The sequence below is a fragment of the Peromyscus maniculatus genome, chromosome X (genome assembly GCF_049852395.1).
Source record: "Peromyscus maniculatus bairdii isolate BWxNUB_F1_BW_parent chromosome X, HU_Pman_BW_mat_3.1, whole genome shotgun sequence".
Taxonomy (NCBI): Eukaryota; Metazoa; Chordata; class Mammalia; order Rodentia; family Cricetidae; genus Peromyscus; species Peromyscus maniculatus.
The window spans coordinates 19,861,417-19,886,143 of NC_134875.1; the positions used below are offsets into that span (position 1 = coordinate 19,861,417).

The 24,727-nt window shown below is 44.2% G+C and overlaps 1 protein-coding gene across 1 annotated transcript; it reads left to right on the forward strand.

The window, feature by feature from the left end:
- The first annotated feature begins 315 nt into the window (after positions 1-315).
- LOC143270829 (uncharacterized) lies at positions 316-16,615 on the forward strand. The gene is made up of 4 exons (XM_076561971.1): positions 316-675; positions 11,055-11,503; positions 13,044-13,245; positions 14,840-16,615. Exons 2-4 carry the CDS (start codon positions 11,144-11,146, stop codon positions 15,676-15,678), a joined length of 1,401 nt encoding a protein of 466 aa, XP_076418086.1. The 5' UTR covers positions 316-675; positions 11,055-11,143; the 3' UTR covers positions 15,679-16,615.
- Positions 16,616-24,727: the final 8,112 nt, after the last annotated feature.

Genomic DNA, 24,727 nt, shown 5'->3' on the forward strand with positions numbered 1-24,727 from the left:
GTCCAGAAAGTCGGCTTCCTAAGACGCATGCGCAAAAGTTGCCTCTTGAAAATAGGCTTCGCCTGAGGGGTCCCTCTTAGCCTCAAAAGGCAAGAGAAGCTGAGGAAGCCACCTGGAAACCCGTCCAGCCCAGCTGTGACAGTCAGTCACCTACAAGTGAGTAGATAGGGGTGGTGGAAAGAGGGACTCTATATCCCTGAGGTGCTAGATCCTTATCTGAGGAGGCTGAAGTGACAGTTTCTGCTGTATTCCGGCCCTCAGCAGGCTCAGATTTGTGTAAAAGAACCGTAAGTCTGTGTGACTTGTCAAAGGTGGCAAATGGCCAGACCTTTCTTAGTTCTGGAACTCAGACCTTTTTACCAGTGGGGAGGGGAGATGTTTCTTTCTTAGAGGAGTTTTAAAAACCTAGCTACGTTGCCTCAGGGTTAGCCGAGTCCAGCTTGTGCATGCCCGGTGTGAAGAGCTGTGATGCTCCAGGGCGAAGGTGACGTAAGAGGACCAGTCAGAGGCAGGGACAATAAGAGTAGCGGTAGCGCCCCCCCTGATTGTCTCAGTTCCTGAGGTGCCTGAGGAGATAGGCGTGAGGAGTGCGCCACATACCAGTCCCTGTCCAAGCCTAGGAAGAGGAAGAAGGCTGTGGAGGGTGGCCGCTCGGCACGCTGAGGACTGTGTATGGTAGGTACAACTGATCCTGGGAATCGGGACCAGGGAAGCGTTCTTTGGGGTGGTACTGAGAGTATGGTCTTGTTTTGGCCAATGACTGAGCTTTGAAGGCTGGCGGGTGGTATGGCGTTAAAGTAAAAGCAGATCTGTGACTCAAACCAAGTGTGTGACTTATGGACATTAGGATTCATATTGCGAGGTCTTGGTAGGATGAGGTAGTCTGGTAGCCTAAAGGTGTCCTAGAGGGTAAATGCAGCTGCTAGGAGGGCCTGACCTGATGGGTTCTGTCTCCGGAACACAAGAATCAACTGACTTTTTCAAGTTGTCCTCAGATCTCCACAGGCACATGGCTCGCCATGGCTAAGTGTGGACACACATAACAAGAAACAAAAATAAAATACATGAGTAGATTGGTGACATAAGGGGATGAAAAATAAGATCTGGGTACGAGATAACCAAGCTGATCGAATAAGAGTAAGGACTTGCCAATTAATGTGAGACTGTTAATTTAAGGAAGGAAGGAAGGATCTGGATTTGTGTCTCTTAACATGAGGATCTCGCCAGGCGGTGGTGGGGCATGCTATTTCAGCACTCGGGAGGCAGAGCCAGGTAGATCTCTGGGAGTTTGAGGCCAGCCTGGGCTACAGAGGGAGATCCAAGACAGCCAGGGTTGTTATACAGAGAAACCCTATCTCAAAAAACCAAAAACAAACAAACAAACAAAGACCCAAAAAACAAAAAAACAAAAACAAAACATGAGGATTTCTGGTTCCATCTAGTTTACTAAAAACTTTGCTTTATTTTATTTTTTATTTTTCATTATAGCTGAATAAAACTCCACTGTGTGTGTATATATGTCACCCTTCCTTTATCCATTCATCTGTAGATGGGCATTTACTATGATTTCATATTTTGTTTATTGAGAACAGTGCTGGAATAAATAAGAACAGGCGAACATTTCTGTTGGTAGACTGCCTTATGCTCTTTGTGAAATACATATAAATAATGAAGAAAATTTATATATAAATCCACTGGTATATCTGTTCCACATGGTAGTTCTACAGTTTTATCTTTTATTATTATTAACTTTTGGCTTCCGTTTTTTAAAAAAATTAGCTTCCCTGTGCTCATTGCATGAGTTGGCTGTTTGAAACCTGGAGCTTATGCAGGGGCACTTGGCTCAGTCTGGGAGGAAGGGACTGGACCTGCCTGGACTGAGTCTACCAGGTTGATCGCAATCCTCGGGGGAGGACTTGTCCTGGAGGAGGTGGGAATGGGGGGTAGGCTGGGGGTAAGGGGAGGGGGTGGGAAGGGGAGAATAGGGGAACCTGTGGCTGATATGTAGAACTGAATGGTATTGTAAAATAAAATATATATATAAATTAAAAAAAAATTAGCTTCCAAAAGAGCAATTTCTGTAGTGGCCGTATAGTTTTTTTCTTGCTTTCTTTTTAAATTTTATTTATTTTTGTTTTTTGGGGACAGAGTTTCTCCATGTAGCTCATAGAGCAGTCTGGCCTCAGCTTACACTCACAGAGATCTGCCTCTTGAGTGCTGGGATTAAAATCGTGTGCCACCACAGCCTGACAACTAGTTTAGTTTTCCCGATCATCCACACTGGTATCTGTTGTTATTTGTTTAATCTTAACTGTTCGGACTGACTGGGTTAGACAGAATCTCAAGGTAGCTTCAATATCCCCCCCCCCCCCCCCGATGGCTAAGGATGTTGAACCTTTTTCTTGTATTTGTTGGTGATTTGTATGTCTTATTTTGGGTATTATCTATTCAATTCATTAATCCATTCATTGACTGCATCATTGTTCTTATGTTTTGGGATTCTTTATAGAGTCTACATATTAATATCTTGTCATAAGTGCAGTTGGCAAAGTTTTTTATTTATATTTCTTTATTTTTCTGTTATACAGGCTGTCTTTTCACGCTACTCTGCCACTCATTTCCTTTGGTGTGAAGAAGCCTTTTAATATACATTTGTACAGTATTTTCTGGACTATTTGTGACTGTAATTCAAGTTCCCTCAGACTGGAGACAGTATTTCTCTGAACACTATGACCTCCAGTTCCATCTGGTTTACTGAATTCTTTTTATTCTTTATATTTTTATTCTTTATATTTTTATTCTTTATAGGTGAATAAAAATAAAATAGGATGCTATTTGGGGTCCTTTTCAGCAAATCCTTGCTTGTGCTTGTATTGGGATATTTCAATTTTATTTTCCTCTACAGTTTGAGGTTCAAGTGTCATCCATTTTGAATTGAATTTTGGGCAGAGTGAGAGACACAATTCTAGTTTTGTTCTTCTAAATATAAACACTCATCCTCACCCCCATCCCGCACCATTTATTTTTCCATTTTGGTTTGTTTGTTTACTTTTCTGTTTTCAGTTTTTTTTTGGGGGGGGGGACAGGCTATGTAGCCAAGGATAACCTTGAACCCCTGATTCTCCTCCTTCCACCTCTTAAAGTACTGGGATTACATGCATCAACCTTCCCGATTTTATTTTCATATCTTGAAGAGCTTGTCTTTTTCTCCAATGTGTATTTTTGACTGCTTTGTCAAAACTCGGCTGGCTGGTTGTGTAACAGCCCTGGCTGTCCTGGAACTCACTCTGTAGAGCAGGTGAGCTTTGAACCCACAGAGATCTGCCGGGGTGCATAGCCACCACCTGGCTATTAAGTGAAATTTTAAATTGTATATTGTTTTTCTGTTTAGGACTGCTTTGGCAAGTCAGAGATCTTTTGTATTTACATAAGAATTTTATGAGTTTTTTCTAGTTCTATGAAGAATGTTGTTGGAATTTTTTATAGGGATTATATGAAGCCTGTAGACTACTTTCGGAAATAGTGTCATTTTTCACAATGTTAATCTGCTCATCCAAGAAAGGGGGAAAGTATTCCCATTTCCATATGTCTAATTTCTTTCTGCAATGTTTTCAAGTTTTCATTGCAAAGGCCTTTCATCTCCTTAGTTAGTTTTATTTTTAGGTAACTTATTTTTATTATTTTTTAGACGAGGTTGGCTTGATATTCCCCATGTAGCACAATTTGGTTTCAAAGTCACAACACTTTTCCTTTATCAGCTTGCTGAATTAAAGGCACACGCCACCACACCCAGCTCTGTATTTTTATGAAACTCTAATGAATGGGGTTCCCTGCTCTCTGATTTACTTGTCAACAAGCTCTTTCTTGGTGTACAGAAAAACTACTGGTTCTTATATGCTGATTTTATATCCTGTTACCTTGTTCAATTTATCAGATCTAAGAATTTTCTAGAGGGTCTATGGGGTCTTTTAGGTGTCAGATCTTGATCTCTATGACTAAGGATAATGTGAATTACTCCTTTCCTGTTTGTGGCACTTTTACTATTTTCCTTGCCTTATTCTCTAGGTAAGATTTCAACCACTGTATTAAATATTATTGGAAAGAGCAGATAACCTCGTATCTTGATTTTTAAAGGAAATGTTTTCAGTTTTTCTCCATTTATTATAATTGGCGATAGGCTTGTCATGTATAGCTTTTATTATATAAAGATGTGGTTTTTTTTCCTAGACCCAGTTTTTTTTTTTTTCCAGTGCTTTTACCAAGAGGGGATGTTGAACTTTGTAAATGATGTTTACTTCAGCTATTGAGATGATCGTGGAATTGCTGTCCCTATTAAGTGCGTTGTTTTGCATCCCTGGGATGAGGTCAACTTGTTCATGGGATAGGGTCATTTTGAATGTGTTGCAAAATTTGGGTATTAAGTATTTTGTAGATTATTTTTGGATTTGTGTTCATCAGGAAAATTCGCCTAGATTTGGCTGTGTCTTCTGATTTTTGGTATCAGAGTAATACCAGCTTCATAAAATGTGTTTAGTAGTGTTCCTTCCTTTCCTAGTTTTTAGAATGATTTGAGGAGCATTGGCATTATCTCTTTAGAGGCTTAGTAGGCATTGATAGTGAATCATCTGGTTTTGGGTTTACACACACACACACACACACACACACACACACACACACACACACTTTTTTTATTTGAGAATTTCAAAGATATATACAACATATTTGATCATGTTAACCCCTACTTCCTCCTCCCAGCTCCTCCCAGATCACATCATATTTCTCCACAAGAACTATGAAGACATCACACACTTTGATCACAGAACATAAAGAAATCAACTTGGAAATTTTGTTTTTGTTTCCTGGGAGTTTCTTTATTGCTTCAATCTAGCTGCTTCTTGTAGATCTGTTTAAGTGCTTTATATCCTTTTGATTTAATTTTGGCAGGTCACAAGTGTCTAGGAACTTATCAATGTCTTCTAGATTCTCTGGCTTTTGAAAATACAGATTTTCAAAGTATTCCCTATTGAGCCTATGAATTGGTATCTGCTATAGCCTCCTCTTTTTCATCTCAATTTTTAACTTCTATTTGTGGTACTAATGAGGGAATCCAGAGCTTTGTACACTGCGAAAGCATGCTGCCACTGAACTATATCCCCATATTTTTTTTTAACATTTTTTTTAAGTTAGAGGGAGTCTCTCGCTGAGTGCCCAGACTTAACTTCCAATTTTATTATTTCTTGATGTAATATATAATTGTTTGATTAAGGGTTTATGGAACTTATTATTATTATAATGAACCAAATTTTTCTTTTATTCTTTTGTTGTATTGTCCTGTTTTTTTTTTTTTAAATTTTTGGATGTTTTTGTTTTTTTTTGTTTTTGTTTTTTTGTTTTTGTTTTGTTTTGTTTTGTTTTGTTGAGACAGGGTTTCTTTGTGTAGCCTGGCTGTCCTGGAACTTGCCCTGTAGGCTAGGCTGGCCTTGAACTCTTAGTATTGTTCAATTAGTGTATGTTTCATTACTACCCTAATCCTTCTTATTTCTTTCCGTATACTGCTTTTGTATTAGTCTCATTCCTGTTTTCCTAATGTCTTGTGGTGCATCATTAAGGAATATATTTGAAGGCTGTCTTATTTTAACATAAGCACTCGTGGCTGTTAATGATCATCTTCTTGGAACTGTTTCTATTTTATGACTTAGGTGCCAAATCACATGTGCTTTCATTTTCATTTGGTTTTTAGAATTTTCAAAGTTTTGCCTCTATTTCTTTAAAAAAATGCACAATTATTCAAGTATATTGTTCAATGTCCATATATTTGTATAACATTTTGAAATGAGTTGGGGAGCATTGGAGACACTGAAGAAGTCCACACAGGAAAGTTTATCAGGAAACTTAAACTTGGATTTTAATTTTTCAACTATCTCCCGTCTTTCTTTTTCTTTTTTGATACTGAGTGAAAGAAAGAAACGGAAGGACATGACTGCTCCTAAGAAGTCGAGAGACCTAATAGAGCCGGGGTCTTCCTATTTAGCCTTGGCTGGCCTAGAATTCACAAGATATCCAGGCTAGTCTCCAACTCATCAAGTTCTGCCTGTCTCTGCCTCCTGAGTGCTAAGATTATTCTATCTTAATACCATATTACTGGTTCAATCTCCAGTCTTCGTGCTTTCTCGTCATATTCAAATACAAGGGAAGCCATCTACACTCTGTGCAGTATTGTGTGGGTGACCTGGCCTTCTTGACCTCACTACCCCTGACCTGATCATGAGACATAGACTAGGATCTCTCCACTCTGATGCTTAAAAGTCTGCTTCTCAAGTTGTGTGTGCCAAAGGCACCTCCTAAAGGTGAGATATGCTTGCTTGGAGCTTCAAAAGGTTAGTGTGACTAGGTGATGGTGGTGCAAGCCTTTAATCACAGCACTCGGGAGGCAGAGGCAGGCAGATCTCTATGAGTTCGTGTCCAGCATGGTCTACAGAGCGAGTTTCAAGGCTACACGGAACATTGTCCTGAAATGCCAGGAAAGAGGGGCAGATGTGGCTGAGGAATGTGAAGCTTGCATTGGAGACTGAGTGAGGAAAAGTGGAAAGCAACTCCTCTGTAAGTCAACAGGAGAACACCGAAGAGTGAGTCCCATACTCTCAAGTGGAGACAGGGATTCCAGAGAGAGAGAGAGAGAGAGAGAGAGAGAGAGAGAGAGAGAGAGAGAGAGAGAGAGAGAGAGAGAGAGAGAGAGAGATATCTGACTACTTTCATAGTTACCCAAAGAGAGCACAAAGTGGAGAAGCAGATGTAGTGTGTGTGTGCGCGTGTGGGTGGGTGGGTGGGGGGTTCTCCTCTTTATCTCCATGGTGCTAGACACTCACCTGACTTGCAGGCTAAGGTGATATTTGTTGGCCAGCCTGGGCCATGAACAGGCTTTCTTGTGGAAAACAACTGTTAGTCTGTGAGACTTGCCAAAGGCAACATGCTGGCAGAGTCTATGCAGCCCTGGGTATACACTGAGCTTTTGCTAGTGGGGAAAGAGGAGGCTCCTTTCTGAAAAGGGCCTATAAACCTAGCTTCTTTGTTGGTGGTCTGGAAGGCCAGCACCATGGGGCAGTGGTGGGTGGAGAGAAGTGACAGAAGGAGACAGCTGATCAGTCAGATCCAGGAGCCAGTGAGGGAAGATGGTAACCCTTGGTGGTCCCAGTTCATGAAGTGCCCAAGTACAAGATGAGGAGAATGATTCACACGAGCTCCTTGGCAGTCCCCAGGAATAGGGGAAGGGGCAGGAAGTACCTGCAGCAGAGAGTACCAGTTGGCATCACTGGAGCGTGGATCTCCACCAGAAGGTTGGAGGCCAGGTGGGTGATACATTTAGCCCTGGGAACTGGGGACAAGATGGGACAGGGACTGAGAAGCCATTGTTTGTTGTGGGGTTAGGGTGGGAGGGTTAATTTTAGTCAGTTGATAAGACTTGAAGGCAGACAGTATCCTGGTTCAAACAATTGATGTGAATTAAAATGAACATTAGGTCATGATAGGACTAGATGGCTCAAGAGGAAAAAGCACTTGCTGCGCAAGCCTGATGTGCCTAGTTCCATTCCTAGAACCCACAGTAAAGGGGAATAATCTCAAAGACTCTTGGAAGTCCTCCTCTGGCCTCCCCATGCACCACAATCCACATGGCACTCATACTGTCACATATACTTCACACACAGTTAATAATAATAATAATAATAATAATAATAATAATAATAATAATATCAACAATAATAAGTGGGCCTGGGCGGTGGTGGCACACGCCTTTAATCCCAGCACTCAGGAGGCAGAGCCAGGCGGATCTCTGTGAGTTTGAGGCCAGCCTGGGCTACCAAGTGAGTTCCAGGAAAAGGTGCAAAGCTACACAGAGAAACCCTGTCTCGAAAAACCAAAAAAAAAAAAAAAAAAAAAAAAAAAAAAAAAAAAAAAAAAAACACAAGACCCACTAGTCATTTCCCCTGGCTGTTGGAGCACTTCACCCCAGTCTCTCTCTGCAATGCTTTGCTCACCTTACTAAGTAAACTATTGATGTGCTAAATAAGCCTGTAGATTTAGGGGCTCCAGACCCATCCATTTTCCTGATTTCATTTTCTTTATAGTTGAATAAAATTCCAACGGGTATTTTGGGTGACCCAAGCCCAAAGGGTTCCATTCTGAAGCCTAGATGCCCAGGTCAAGGAAACTAGAAGCTTCTTAGGGTTCCATGGAGGATTTTTCTTATCCATGCTCTGGGATATTGTAATTCTTTCAGACTAAATCAATACCCTCAGGTAAAATGACCTAGAGTTTGAATACAAGTTATACACATCATCATATTTCCTTAAAATTACGTCTAGGTTTTCATTACTCATCTATTTGTTGATAGGCATCTAGTCTGGTTCCATTTCCTTGCTGTAGTGACTAAAGAAGCAATATGAAAATATGGTACATATACATGATGGAATTTTGTTCAACTGTAAGGAAAATGAAATCATGAAAATTTCAGGAAAACGGATGGATCTGGAAAGTATGATATTAATTGAGGTAACCAGACATAGACATAAACTGCATGTTTTTCCTCAAATGGGGATTATAGTGTATTTATAGATGTACTATATTTATATACATAATATACTACATATAAACAGATTCAAATGTAGGAAAAACCCAAAAATCTATGGAGGAGACCAAGAGAGGTTAATAATAGATGATGAGGAAAGATGCCCCAGACATGAAAGAGGACTATAAAGGGGGAGGCTATAAGGGGAGAGACTATTAGGGGGAGCAGTGAGGTGGGGATTTTGGGGGAAAGAGAATCACTAAAACAGACTTTGTCTGAAAATGACATAATATCTAATATCTTTTTTTTTTTTAAAGATTTATTTATTTATTATGTATACAGCATGTATGGCTGCAGGCCAGAAGAGGGCGCCAGATCTCATTACAGATGGTTGTGAGCCACCATGTGGTTGCTGGGAATTGAACTCAGGACCTCTGGAAGAGCAGTCAGTGCTCTTAACCTCTGAGCCATCTCTCCAGCCCCCCTTTTTTTTTTTTTTGGTTTTTCGAGACAGGGTTTCTCTGTATAGCTTTGTGCCTTTCCTGGAACTCACTTGGTAGCCCAGGCTGGCCTCGAACTCACAGAGATCCGCCTGCCTCTAATATCTAATATCTTGTATGCTATTTTTAAAAACTAAAAATAGTAAATAGTGTCTAGATGACATAATCATTAATACAAGGTAAATGCTGTAGAAATGCTCATTATAACTTATACTGGCAATCCATGATGATTTGGAAAATACTCTGTCCATGTTCAATAGACATGCAATTTTCTCTGCAATAGATTCAGCCTGAGGTTGGTGTGGTCGGCAATGGTAGAAGCTCATGGTGACCAGTGGCCTCATTGTTAATTTGTGAGGACCTTTCACTGGCCAGTCACATTGCTGTTTATGAGTCACCTACACAAGGGCTAGGTGTCTCTTCACCTTTGTACAGAGCTGTTATGGAGAAGATGGAGTGGAGCTGATGGCTTGGGGGTGGGCAGAGAGGCCTGAGCATTTTTGGATGAGCAGCCTTCTGGAGAAGAGGTCAGGAACAGAAACTGTTTCAGTAAAGGGAAGGGAAGCAGTAGGGAAGAAGGGAGGAAGGGAGGAAGAGAGGGACTGAGGGGCAGAGGGCGATTGGGAGGGGAGAGCTTGAAATCCAGCCAGAGAAAGAAGTTCTACATCATAATAGTAGGTCCAGTTCCTGGGAGCTAGGCTGACTGTGTGTGAGCACTTCTGTGATCCCACAGATCCCCAGAAGACTGTTTCCATACAGCCCGGGGTAATCATATGCAGGTATGCAGAGGACTGGGCCTTCTTCAGCCCTCATCTCCATTGCCCTCTGGCAATTTCCTTGTGGCCTGGTACAGTTTAATTCAGTGGCTCTAAGATTCACACTTCACTCCCCATCACCACAAAGGAAAAAAATATTATTTTCTGGCTCCTAAGTTCTAATGGGGATTAACCACACTTTGAAGGATGTTTAGACAGTATCTGGTACAGGATGTGGTGTGAACTCAGTATACATCCCTCAATGGGAACTCCCGAGATATTCTTTATGGTATCACTTTCCACAGTGTGATTTTTTTTACCTCTAGAAAAGCCACTAGAAAGGCCCTGCAGAGAAAACTTGCTCGAGACTGGCATGAGGTCATTAATGCAGTTACACTTAGTCTGTGATGACAAGATCAAGGGAGTGAAGATTGGTTACTCTGGTATAGCCCAGCTCCAGCACAGGTTACTGTTTGAAGGTTACTAAAGGGGGACTTAAAGCTAGAGGGATTTTTCACGGAAATTGTAGGTGTCCTCTTGTTCTTTTGGCGATATCCTTGTATTCAGAAACACATGATTACCATTATGATGTGAGGAGTGGAGCTACAGACCTGTACCTTTCTAAAAGTGTTATTATTAACATCTTCTTTTACGTGTGCAGATTTTTTTCTATATGTATGTCTATATACCACATGTATGCCTGGCGTTTGCAGAGGATGCCAGACTCCCTAGAACCACATTATGGATGATTGTGAGCCCTGGGTGGGTACTGAGACTCAAACCCAGGCCCTCTGGAAGAGCAGACAGTGCTCTTTTCCCATGAGCCATTTCTCTAGTCCTGAACCTCTTCAGGAGGCTTGTCAGGAGTAGATGGTCCCGGCTGGTGGTCCAGGGGAACACTCCAGCTGAGCGGCCCAATGGCAGCTAGGGCTCTTCACTGATGCCCATGGGAGAACGTGGCTAGGAACAGAGCCTCCAACTTCCACTAATGCCACTTCAGTAGCCACATGGGGCCAGTGCCTAACCTATGGAGAGCAGGCCCAGGGAGTCTGTGGAGGGCGGCACTCTGTGACGCTTTTGGCAGCGGGGTGCAGAGTTGGACGTGTACAGTTATGTTTCTGAGAAGAGTGAGCACCTTTGGTTAGATTCTGAAAAGCTGAGGGGCAGCGACCACACCCTCCCTCTTGTCACCAGTGCTCTGGCTCCTTTCTCACGGAGTCCCCTCCTCTGCTGCAGGTGGCTTCCCTGTTGAATGCCCAGCCAAACAGCTGAGAGCTGAGACCTCAGGCCCAAGAGAAGCTGTGAGCAGCCAGCCAAGGGGCACAATGGCTGCACGTGGGAAGTCTGCCATGGAGACCCCCTCGTTGTGCCCCCAGGAGCCTCAGCCTCAAGGGTACAACACACCGTGGAAAGCCTCCCAGCAGCGCTTCATGCAGTTCCAGTACGAAGAAGCAGCTGGGCCTCGAGAAGCCTTCTGCCGACTCTGGGAGCTTTGCTCTCAGTGGCTGAGGCCACAGACGCGGTCTGTGGAACAGATCCTGGCGGTGTTCGTGTTGGAGAAATTCCTGAAAGTTCTCCCCGCAGACACAGAGACTGGCAGGAGCATGCTCAGCCTGGAGACTAGAGAACGCCTTTTCACCCTGGTAGAAAACCTGCCAAAAGACAACGGGGAGCCGGAGAACAAGGTGAGAACCGCGCTGGGTTGTTCTCAGCTCGAAAGAAGTGCCCAGGCAGCTGGGTCAAGATGAGACATTCTGTCCCTGCGTCATTCCACAGCCCCTAGCCTTTCCCAGAGTCCTTTTCAACATTCTCTTTTGTGGGGGTCAGCTGGAGTCGGCATAGGGGTCATAGGTTAGGGGTCATAGGTTCCCCGTTGTACCTGACCCCGTACCCTCTCTCTAACACACAAATGACAATGCCTAGTTTATTATCAGTAAACGAAATTCCCCGGCAGCGTAAGTTTCCAAAAGTATCTCTGTGGTGTTGCATGGCTTATGTATTGTTAGGTTCTTTATAGAATAGTTTGAGAACCCAAAGTCAAGTCGAGTCTAGAAAGGATAGAAAAACAGGCACGTAGTTTATTATGAAGCATTACTAAGTTTTGCATAAATGTGCTTGGGCTTTGCTTTACCACGAAGTGGTCCCATGCCTGTGTCTCTGCTTACTCTCACTGTGGTAGGACAGCCAGGAATTAGCATCAAAATTTCCAATGCTGTGACCATTTTGCCTTTGGTCATGTGATATCCCTAAGTGGACAGCTGCTTTAACCTCACTGTAAAGCACACCAATGCCATGCAAGGAGTTTGGTTAGGGTAAACAGGAACCATAAATACTATGCTATCCCTATGATTGATTATGCATCTCTCCAACATCTAAGTTACAGAGAAATGTGTAACAATATACAGATTCTTGCTCGGGTTTCTCGTCTATATGAGTGTTTGAGGGAGGAAGTTCTGAATTTGAGAAAGCCTTGTGAGTGATTTGCCCATCTCTGGCCCATTAAATTCCAGTAGCAGCTCCTGCCAGCATATCCAAAAGACTAACATTACCTTCTGTGTGGAGTCACTTCTTGAAGCCTCTGTTCAGGGAAGGCATGGCTGAGCACAGGGCAGTGTCCGTGGGAGGAAGCAGCAGGAGCAGCCAGCTGAGATTCATGATCTCGGATCGGGACAGGGGCTGCTTTGCAGGAGCTTCAGCTCCAGGGCACTTGGCTGCAGGGACAGGGCTCTGCCAAAGGTTTCTGGCTCCCGAAGGTAGCACAAGTGAGTGAGTGGTTTCGCTTTCTTTCTCTGTCTTTCGGGTTTTCTTGACAATGTAAGGTATTATCTTCAAGGGTCTACACATGTCCTGCTCAGTACAGGAGCCATGTGCCTCTCCTGGCTCTTGAGCAACTGAAATGTGGCCAGTTAGGCTATAAAGCAGTTGTGTGAATGTATTTGACCCCACCTCTTCCTTTAAATGTGTCGTTTCCAGTGGTTGCTGGATATCTTTTCTTTCTTTCTTTCTTTCTGGTTTTCCAAGATGACACGGTTTCTTGTGTAGACCAGGCTGGCCTGGAACTCTGCCTCCTTAGTCCTGGGGATTAAAGGCATGTGCCATCACTGCCCGGTGAGTGGTTACTGGAAATCTTAAAACTCCTTGCATTGCCGATGGTAATGATATATTTACAGTGAGGTAAAAGTAGCTGTTTTTCCAGTGGGATGATGGGTTCTAATATTTCCTCAGATCAACATCCGAGATATGCTCTTAGAAGAGCTGGTGCCGATGGGCACATTACTCACACGGTCAGACATGCATGTGAGGCCACCTGCACTCCAGCTAATGGAACCTGACCAGGAGCTCCATGAAATGCCACCAGCAGAGCCACAGGAAATGAACATCGATGAGGAGGAAGAGGAGGAAAAATGTGGGCCCTTTCTGGATATTGGTAAGGCAAAGGAACCCCTACCTCCTGCTCTTGGTTTCTTTTTGAGAGCTCAAGTTCTCTCATGGCTTTGGGTCAGGGTTGAGTTATTAGTTCCCTTAACAAAATAGACATGGTCAAATGTCCTCCCGAATTACCTTACTTTGTACCTTCCAACCATAACTTATGCTGGCACTAGTTAATGCTCTCTTCACCATGTACCTTGAAACAGTTTAATCTCAGCCTTATGACAAGAGATCTGGATGTCCTTACTACCTTGGTAGGCAGGCAGAAGGAAGCAGTGTGGAGATCCATGAAAATACCCTCACTAAGTATCAAGTTCATTTAGCATCAAGCAATGGTATTTTATTCAATGTGCAGGAATGGAGGGTGGGAATTGAGGATGGGGATAGGATTGGTTAATGGCTTAAACTAGCATGGGCTATGAGCAGAGAAGCTGAAGAGAAGAATGGGTGAGAATCCCAGGAACAGAGCTTTGGTTGCCCAGGATGTGGAGGGTATGTGCATCTGAGTCACATGCTGCTGAACCACTGAGGATGACGTTAGAATGGACAAGGTTGTTTAGGGTTAAAATCCACTGCAACTCATGTCATGTGGAGCAGTACTTAAGAAAGAGAAGCGAATACAGGCTGTCTGCTGAGGCATTAGGACTGAAGGAGGGGGCAGGGAGCAAGTAAGGGCTGGGATACTTTACCTTGTGGTCCTTAGATTGACAGGGAAAAGAAATGGCTGGTGGTTAATTGTGTGGTTTTCAACAAAATGTACTTCTAAACTTCAGTAAAAATAAAAATGTACAGATAATCTGGGCTGCCTGTAAAACCAATGCAATCAGTGCAACACACACACACACACACACACACACACACACACACACACACACACACACTTTGGCAGTCAGTAGGAGAGCTCCTTGGTCTCCATTGGAAACCACGAGAAAGATTTTCTTGGTGATTTGCTTTCCAGTTAAATATTTCCCTCTAAGGTCCAGGAGGAACTCTTTGATTCAGTCCGTCAACTTTAAGCCTGGATGGAGTCTCATGACTTCTGGAGCACAGTAGCCTCCTGCCAGCATTCCTCTTGTATTCTGGAAATTCTAAAGCCAAAGCAGACAGGGTCAGGGGTTCCTGGTGAAGTTACCCCAAACAAGGGGGAAACTGATGGGGAGACTTCCCTTGTCCAAAACAGCAGGCTGAGTGAACTCGGAGACAGTTTGTGAAGAAGTTTCCAAGTGCCCTCCCTCTCCCCTCTAGCACGCAATAGCAGAGCCCTGCTGGACCTTGTTCTCTGACCTGCTCAGATCGACATACGTGGAGGGGCTGCTGCGTTCTCCACATGCAGGGCAATTACCAGACTCCGGCAGGAAGAAAGGGAGCCAGTAGAAGCCAGTGGAGATGGGGGAGAAAGGTAGACTTCATCAAGGAGGTCAGCGGTGCTACTTGAGAGTTCCACCCACCCTCTGAGAATTTATTTTCTATGAAACACATTAACAGCTGCCATTTCCATTCCTTCTCTCAGCTTTTGATGTTGGAAGGGGAAAATGATGGACATATGTCAGCACAGATCAAAGTGATGAGTCCATTTTCTGCTTCGTTCCCAGAGTTCCATTTAGCCAAAGAATATGAAGATCTGGAACCTCCTGGTGAAGAACCCCCAGAACAGCTGCTGGCTGACACCAAGGAGCCTGAGGAAAACCAGAACCAACAGGAGATGCCAGGGACCTCCAATGAAGTACAGGAGCCTCTCAGCTCTGGAGCCCATACACAGGCTCCTCCCGATGAGAAGCCTTTCTCTCGTGAGCAGTTAGGGCTATGCTCTGCTCACCGGCAGCAATGTAATATTCACCTGGAAATTCAAACAGGAAAGGTAGCACAACAGGGTCCTAGAGATGGGCCAGGGTCGTCCCGTGGGTCAGACCGCTATGGGCCAGGGTCCTCCCGTGGGTCAGACCGCTATGGGCCAGGGCCCTCCCGTGGGTCAGACCGCTATGGGCCAGGGCCCTCCCGTGGGTCAGACCGCTATGGGCAGCAGTTCATTTCCCAGAAGGATGTTCATGTGTATGCTCTGTCCAGAAATTCATTTCCTCAGGCGGCAACTGTCAGTGAGCCAGAGGCAGACTATTTTGACCAAGAAAGACGGCAATGTAGGCTATGTAAGAGGGAGTTTATGTATACCTTGGGCCTGATAGAACATGTGAGACCTCAGGTAGTTTCCAGATCTCACCAGTGCCCCTTCTGTGGGAAAACCTTTAGAGGGCAGTCACATGTTATTGCACACCAAGTGAGACACACTGATGAGAGACCATTTCCATGCAATCACTGTCTGAAAAGCTATAAACACAAATCCAGCCTGCTGAGACACTTAAAATTCCACACAAGGGAGAACCAAGCCAAGGCGAGCCAGGGTGCTCAGCGTGCCCCCCACAAGGCAAGCCAGTAGATCACCCAGCTGCAAGCTTTACAGCACAACTCCCCAAGAATCTGTTCATGGAAACAGGACCAAAGAAAAGATGCTGCCTCCTAAGAGCCTTCCCCTGCACTGGGTTGTCTCAGAAGGACGGTGCTGTTTGAGCTTATTTCAGAGAGGAGCTTTGCTTTTAGCGAGATGCAAAGCCCGCCTTCCAAGGCTTACCAATACTAGGATAGTCCCCTACTCCCCACGGTCCTGCATGTGGTTTTCTGGGCCTGGTAAGATCTTGTTTGCCTTCAATACGAATATTGTTTATTCCCAAGCAGTACCCATTTCACAAATGCTGTGATAATGACATACAGATTATATGCATTCTTCATACCATAAATGGAAAAATATTGACATGCAAGCCTGTATTGAAGTAAGTTGTTAATAGCTGTGAATGTCACACTTTCCTTCCTAGTGGGAATGAAGGTCTCAGTTAGTTTTGTTTTGCTTTGGCTAGTAGTGAACTCCAGGCCTTGCACATGCAAAGCAAACACTCTTACCACTGAGCTCCATCTCTAGCTCAGGTAAGGTTTTGCTTTTCTTTACCAGTGATGGGGAGTGAATTTAGGGCCTTGAGCTTACAAATCACACACTACTGCCGAGCTCCATCTCTAGCTCAGGTAGTTTATTTTTGTTTTTTTCTTTACTGGTGCTGGGGAGTGAATTTAGGGCCTTGAGCTTGCAAATCACACACTACCACTGAGCTCCATTCTAGGTTAGTCAGGGTTTTGAATTCTTCAACTCTAACTGTGGTCATTCTCCATTAATTTGAGGTTATAGTTTGTCCTGTATTCATGGTCTGTGACTACACTTTTTGTTGTATTTCCTCCTCTTTGGTCCAGGAACTGACCAATGCTAAGCCTTTGCTGATAAGTTTTTGTTAATACTGGAATTTGATTAATAAACAAGTTTCTCTTGCTGCTTTGTGTCGTTTTTGTTTTCTTGAAGACTTGTATCCTGTGGGTCAGAACAAAACCATGTGATGTGCCCTTGAGGAGGGTGGTCTGGGGACTCTGAGAGGATTTTCAGGTGTTAAATGCATGCCTGGTAGCTGGTACCCTAGCAGGATAGTGCTGTTCCTTAGGTAAAATGCTCAAGGTTTGGTTCTCCGATACGTCTGAGTACCAATATTTTTTTCAATATCAAAAAAGAGCAGATTTTTAACATGAGATTAGCTTTTAAGCTAGCTGTAGTTTTAATACAGGACAAACTATAACCTCAAATTAATGGAGAATGGTAAGCACCAAAGGCTCAATTTTGGACCTAGGAGGAGCCTGTCCTCTAAAGCTAGTCATCTAATGCCCAGCCTCAGGAGCCCATCCTTGCCTTTCATTCCCAATGTGGAGGGAACTGTGGTATTTTCTAAGGAGTTTGCAGTCGGAGCCTCCGGAGTTAGCAGGGCTTGCTGTTCATCTGGAACAAGGGAAAGGTGGGAAAATCAGTGCCCTGATGGCTCAAAGCAAGTCTCGAACATTGTTGCATTCTGCCCCCTGGTGTCCGAAGTCGCTGCTGCGCTCTGAAGGGAAAGGCATTCATTCCTCCAGGAAGCTCCAGGCAGTTGAGTTGCATTCCTCTGTTTGCTGTCAGACCTAAGCCCCGGGCCTGCACTGGCTATTCTTAAGTAGAAGCAGGCTCACACTCCAGGCCCCACTTCCTGCTTCCTTCTAAGATCTCTGCAACAATGAGACTCTCTTTAGCTTTGATGCTGAGAGGTGTCAGCCCCATTTCTCACATGTTATCCAGTCCAACGGGCAGTTACAAGAATTTCCTTCTTGCATCCGGTTGTTTACCAATTGTGTGGTCAGAGAGAATACCTCAGATGTCTAGCCTGGGCTAGGTTCACATGAATAAGGACAGGGAACGTTAAGATATGGCAAACGTATGAATATGTGTTCAATGTCTGTCTTTAACTGATGTCGAATGCTGAACACAAGAACCGTGATTGGTGAGGTGACTTCAAAGATTAAAATACGAGGTCCATCAAGAAAGCCAAGGGCTGCCTGCTGGCCCTGAGAATAACCTGAATCTAACCAGGACTGGCCTTTATAGAATGTATTCCTCCATGTCTTTCCCACTATGACTCCATCCTAAGAAGTGAGGTGTGGCGACAGGAGGCAAAGAAAGACAGGAGGTGGATGAGAGCTGGTCAGTGGCCATGTTCTGGGATGCTTGTCTACCCTGTGACTTCAGGATTTTAGCATCACCTGTGAAGCAAAGAAGCCTTCGCAGTACACAAGGCAGGAAGAGGGAAGGATGGCTGTGCCTCCGTCTTCAGGGTTTACATTGTAAAGCTGAAACACGCTGTAAAACCCATGTCTTCCTGACATTTATCAAATTAGTGTCCATGGAATCTGTCAGTTTCTTTCCTGGGATAGTTTTAGACATGGGTGGAAATGCTTTTCTCTCAGCCTGTGTGTGCTGGTAAGTTTTGCCAACATGACACAAAGCTAGAGTCTCCTGGGAAGAGGGACCCTCAAATGAGGAACTGCCTCTACCAGACAGGGCTGTAAGCAAGTCTGTTGGGAATTTTCTTTTTTCTAATTTATTGTCTTTAAGATTTTTCATACAGTATAGTTTGAACTTATTCTTTTCCCCTCAACCTGCCAACCTGCCCAACTCACGGTCTTTGTCTCTAAATAAAAGAGAACCAAAATCAAAACAAATAAGCATAAACCCAAAATGATAAAAACTACCAAAACAAAACAAAAGCACACAAAAATCATGGAGTCCCTTTTGAATTGCCCCATTACTTCTGAGTGTGGACCTGCCCTTGAGTGGGTTTGATGTATTCGGTGCCATTCTACTGGAGAAAACTGATTTTCCCTTTCCTAACATGTATCAGTCGAAATAGCTTCTTGCTTAGAAGTGGGACTTTGTGTCTGTTTTCCCCTCCATGCTGGGGTTTGTTTGGTATGAACCTGTGCGTGTCTTCTGCATGACGTCACAGTCTCTGTGAGTCCATATGTGTGTCAGCTTTGTTGTGTCCAGAAGATGCTGTTTTCTTGGAGTCATCCATCCCCTCCGGTCATTATAGTCTTTCTGTCTCATCTTTTGCACAGATCGCTGAAACTTGAGGGGAGGGGTTTGATAAAGATGTCTGATTTAAGACTGAATGCTCCAAGCTCTCTCTGTCTCTTCCCATTGTCCAGTTTTGGCTCTCTGTGTTAATTATCACCTATTTTAAGAAGAACCATCTCTGATGAAGGTTGAACAACCTTCACTATGGGTAGAGCAATTAGAAGTCACTTGAAGTCATTTTATTGCCATGTTCATTTAGCAGAATTACAATAGTAGAGTTTCTCCCAGGATTCATGTCATATCCGGACTCAGATGCTGGGCCTGAGACCTCTCTCCATTAAATCCTTCTATTACTTGTAGCATGAATCTTAAAGAGTCTTATTAATAAAATCAAACATGAGCCAGGTATTGGGGTGAATGCTGGAAGATCAGAGAAGCAGAACAAGCCACATCTACCTCACCTTGCCAATTCCTCAGCTGATCCTGTTTCCTCAGACTGAAACCCTCTCAGTCCTCATCCAGAATGGGTGTCAGCTGAACTGCTGCTCAAAAGCCTGAAAGCTTAACCAGCCAAATGCTTCTAGATTCTGGTCTTCTCGCCTTATAGATCTTTCTGTTTTTGCCATCTCTCCCTGGGATTAAAGGCTCACTTCTTGGGATTAAAGGCCTGTGTCACCATGCCTGGCTGTTTCCAATGTGGCCTTGACCTCACAGAGATCCAGAGGGATTTCTGCCTCTGGAGTGCTAGGATTAAAGGTGAATACCACCATTTTCTAGCCTTTGTATCTAGTGGCTCTTCTGTCTCTGACCCCAGATAAGTTTATTAGAGTGCACAATATTTTGGGGAACACAATACCACCCACAAATTACTAGTTTCTAATTTATTCCTTTATTACACTATATTCTATTTCCTCTTCCTTGAAAGATCTCCTCCTCCCCATGGTCCCTTACTAGATACCTAATCCCTGTGGTTATCCTAAATGAAACACACATATATTAAGCTTAAAAGCTAACTCCATGCATGAGAGAAAGCATGCAATGATTGTCTTTCTGGGTCTGGTTTACCTGTTGGACATTTTCCTGATTAATAGTTAATGGGAGAGGGCCCAGTACACTGTGAGTGGTGCTGTCCCTGAGCAGGTGGTCCTAGGGTATATGAAAAAGCAAGTTGAGGGTAGGGTTTGAGAGATGGCTCAGTGGTTAAGAGCAGAAGACCATCCTTTGCATCCCAGAAGTCAGGTGGCAGTGCAGAACCACATGTGGCTCCAGTATCAGGGGATTGACTGCCCTCTTCTGGCCTCTGCAGACACTGTGGGAGCATGGTGCATAGACATACATGCAAGCAAAATATTCATATGTGTGTGTGTGTGTGTGTGTGTGTGTGTGTGTGTGTGTGTGTGTGTGTTAAAATAAGTTTTTTAAATTCTTAAGAAAAAAGGCTGAGAAAGCAGTGGAGACCAAGCCAGTAAACAGCTTTTCTCCACGGTTCCTGTCTCTGCTCTTGCTTGAGTTCTTGCCCTGATAAGATGAGACTTCTGCACCTAAGCTGTTTTTGGTTATGGTGCTCATCACAGCAGTAGAAAGCAAACCAGGTCACAACAGCATGTAGAAAAGTGTCGCCCCCAAAGACAGCCCCATCCCAAGGATACTATGGTACAATCTTCACAAAACAGACTCTGGACCCGTCCTCAGATACGGGCGTCTGACTGGATTACCTGGGTTAACCCCATGTGATCACAGGAGACAAGAGGAAGAAAGATCAGAGTCAGAAGCTGATCTTAGGCTGATGCCAACGCCAGGCTTGGAGCCACACAGCACAGGTGCCCCTGAAAGCTGAAAAGAACAACAAAAATGGCTTCCCTCTTGAAGTTCCAGAACAGGGGTTCTCAGCTTTCCCCAAAGCTGTGGCCCTTTAGTACTTCCTCATGCCGTGGTGATCCCCCAAACATAAAATTATTTTCATTCTCTTCAGAGCTGTCATTTTCTAGTGTTATGAACCGTAATGTAAGTGTATCCCTGTTTTCCGACGCTCTTAGGTGACTCCTGTGAAAGGGTCACTCGACTGAGAACCACTGGTCCAGAAGCTGGTAAACCTAGCTAGCTCCTTGATTTTATACGGCTGCCTTCCAGAACTGTACTCAAATAGATGTGCCCTATTTTAGGTGCCTAAGCATGTGATGCTCTGTAACAACAGTATCTGGAAACTGAAGGACCCAAGGGGAGGTGGGACCCATTTTTCCTGTCCTGGAATCTTAGCAGGCTTAAGACAGCTGCTAAATAAGTAGATCAGAAAGGTGGGTGAATTCCTACCTGAAGTCTTTGAAGACAATGGGGATTCCATTTTGCATGGAGAATGGGGATGATCTGTACTCCATTGAAAGAGTCTGTATCTTTATTAATTTGATGCCTGCCTGTCTGTCTGAGTGTGCTTTGTGATTCAGTCTGTCCTGTGTTTCTTAATTACTGGCTCTAGGGCTCTTATCTGACTTGCAAAACGAAACTCATCTCAGTTGGAAAACCTTTCATATTTGGTTTTCCGTGTGTTTATAATTGGATTTTAAAAAAAAATCACTTTCTGAATCCTTTGTACCCCCAATAAGACCAACATTTCTGGGATGAGTTTTTTAATTGAAAATAAGATTTTTAAATACAATATATTCTAAATACAGTTCTCCCTAACTCTTCCCAGATCCTCCCTACTTCTCCACCCACCCAAATCCACATCCTTTCTTTCTCCCTCTTATTAGAATATACATAGCCATCGAAATAATAATAATAAAAATAAAAACAACCATAATGATAAAATAAAAACAAATGACCCAGAATAGGACAAAGCAAACAGAAAAGAAGAGTCAGAGAAAAAGCATGAGAAACACACACAGACACAGAGACACACATGTTCACACACACAGGACTCCATTGGTCCTGATGGACTGTCTCAGGGAGCAGCTCTTAGTCTAATTGGTGCTGATGAACTCTGTATCAGGGAGCAGCTGCAGTCGTGGAGGGTGGGTGGCTTTGGGAGGGGTGGGGCTTGTGGGTTACAGGGTCTGCTGGGGGATGGTGATAGTCTGACCTGTCTGCAGGAGATCTGCCTGCTGCCCTGTAACTGGGACTGCAATGGGTGGTGGTGTGGGGGCACAGGCTGTGCCCTTTGGCCCAAAGCCTAGAGGCTGGGGTGTTTGGCTATGAGAACAAAGACTCACCTCTTGGTCCAATCAGCACTGGCAGGCTCTGTCTTAGGGAGCAGCTGCAGCCTGGAAGGGTGGGTGGGTTTGGGCAAGGTGGGGCTTGTGTATCTGATTTTAAAAGCCTTTGTTCAAATTTAAATATAGTATGAAGTGTGTCATTTTTAATGAAAAACAACACTTAAAAATATATGACTACCTTGCCCAATATCATAATTAGTCCTTGATATATCTTTAAAATTCATGTATGCTATTTATCTTTTAAGAGATACCTGCATAAATGGAGAAGGGATAAAATAATCACAAAGCAGTTTCCATCTGGCCTGGTCCTGATGGGGCCAACAAGTATAAGCCACATGTCTTTCTTTACCTGGCTGTTTTGGGGATGCCCCCTTCTAGTATCAGATGTGTATCATGTGGAAGGGGCTACATAAGACCCCCCTTCCCATTATCAGTAAGTTAAATGCTCAGCTATTTCTACAGAGAAATTAGTCATAATTAGTTCATTTAGGGCTAAGAAATCACGAAAATGGAACTCCCTTTAGGGACAGGAGTGGTATGCACACATGTGAAAGCCTTCAGTGTGCATAATGAAAGGCAAAATAATCAAGTCTTTTTACCACTATCCTGTACTTGCACTGAGACAGACAACTAGATGTGGGCAGGTAGTGCCTCTCTGATCATTTCATTCTATAAATGCATGCAGAGAGAATTGTACAGACAGAGAAAACTGTGCACACAGAGAGAACAGTGCACACAGAGAACTGTGCACACAGAGAGAACTGTACACACAGAGAGAACTGTGCACACAGAGAACTGTGCACACAGAGAGAACTGTGTACACAGAGAACTGTGCACACGGAGAACTGTGCACACAGAGAGAACTGTACACACAGAGAACTGTGCACACAGAGAGAACTGTGTACACACAGAGAAAACTGTGCACACAGAGAACTGTGCACACACAGAGAACTGTGCACACAGAGAGAACTGTGCACACAGAGAACTGTGCACACAAAGAACTGTGTACACAGAACTGTGCACACAGAGAGAACTGTGCACTCAGAGAGAACTGCGCACACAGAGAGAACTGTGCACACAGAGAGAACTGTGCACTCAGAGAGAACTGCGCACACAGAGAGAACTGTGCACACACAGAGAACTGTACACACAGAGAGAACTGTGCACACAGGGAACTGTGCACACAGAGAGAACTGTGCACACAGAGAGAACTGTGCACACAGAGAACTGTGCACACAGAGAGAACTGTGTACACAGAGAGAACTGTGCACACAGAGAACTGTGCACACAGAGAGAACTGTGTACACACACAGAGAGAACAGTGCACACAGAGAACTGTGCACACGGAGAACTGTGCACACAGAGAGAACTGTGCACACAGAGAACTGTGCACACAGAGAGAACTGTGTACACAGAGAGAACTGTGCACACAGAGAACTGTGCACACAGAGAGAACTGTGCACACAGAGAACTGTGCACACAGAGAGAACTGTGCACACAGAGAGAACTGTGCACACAGAGAACTGTGCATACAGAGAACTGTGCACACAAAGAACTGTGCACACAGAACTGTGCACACAGAGAGAACTGTGCACACAGAGAACTGTGCACACAGAGAGAACTGTGCACACAGAGAGAACTGTGCACACAGAGAACTGGGCACACAGGGAACTGTGCACACAGAGAGAACTGTGCACACGGAGAACTGTGCACACAGAGAGAACTGTGCACACAGAGAAAACTGTACACACAGAGAGAACTGTACACACAGAGAACTGTACACACAGAGAGAGAACTGTGCACACAGAGAACTGTGCACACAGAGAACTGTGCACACAGAGAACTGCGCACACAGAGAACTGTGCACACAGAGAGAACTGGGCACACAGAGAGAACTGTGCACACAGAGAGAACTGTGCACACAGAGAGAACTGTGCACTCAGAGAGAACTGCGCACACAGAGAGAACTGTGCACAGAGAGAACTGTGCACACAGAGAACTGTACACACACAGAGAACTGTGCACACAGAGAACTGTGCACACAGAGAGAACTGTGCACACAGAGAGAACTGTGCACACAGAGAACTGTGCACACAGGGAACTGTACACACAGAAAACTGTGCACACAGAGAGAACTGTGCAGAGAGAACTGTACACACAGAGAACTGTGCACACACAGAGAACTGTGCACACAGAGAGAACTGTGCACACAGAGAACTGTGCACACAGAGAACTGTGCACACAGAGAACTGTGCAGAGAGAACTGTACACACAGAGAACTGTGCACACACAGAGAACTGCACACACAGAGAACTGTACACACACAGAGAACTGTGCACACAGAGAACTGTGCACACAGAGAACTGTGCACACAGAGAACTGCAATAGGAGTGCAAATGCTTGTAAGGTTCATAGGTTTGTGTTGGCTTTCAGGTCTTCTCTTGCTCCCCAAACTTCTTCAAAGAACAGAATAGTAGTAAGAACTCGGGAGAACAAGGACATTGGGAACACTTACGCTAGGGAAAACACTAACCCTCCCTTCCTGTTCATGAGTAAATGGCCCTGATTCAGGAGCTTGGTTGTCTATGGAGACTAAAATCAGAGGTGCTGAAGATGTCCCTCACATAGTAATCCTCTCTGAACTCACTTCCCGGGGACTGCAATGGTGCTTTATGTCTCCTCTGAGGAAGTTCGAAGAATGAGTGCAGGGTTCGTGGCACCTGACACCTGAGGATAGTGTTAGAGAAAACATAACTGCAGACAGGTTGACAACCAAGTTTTCATTCTTTATTCATAACGTATCG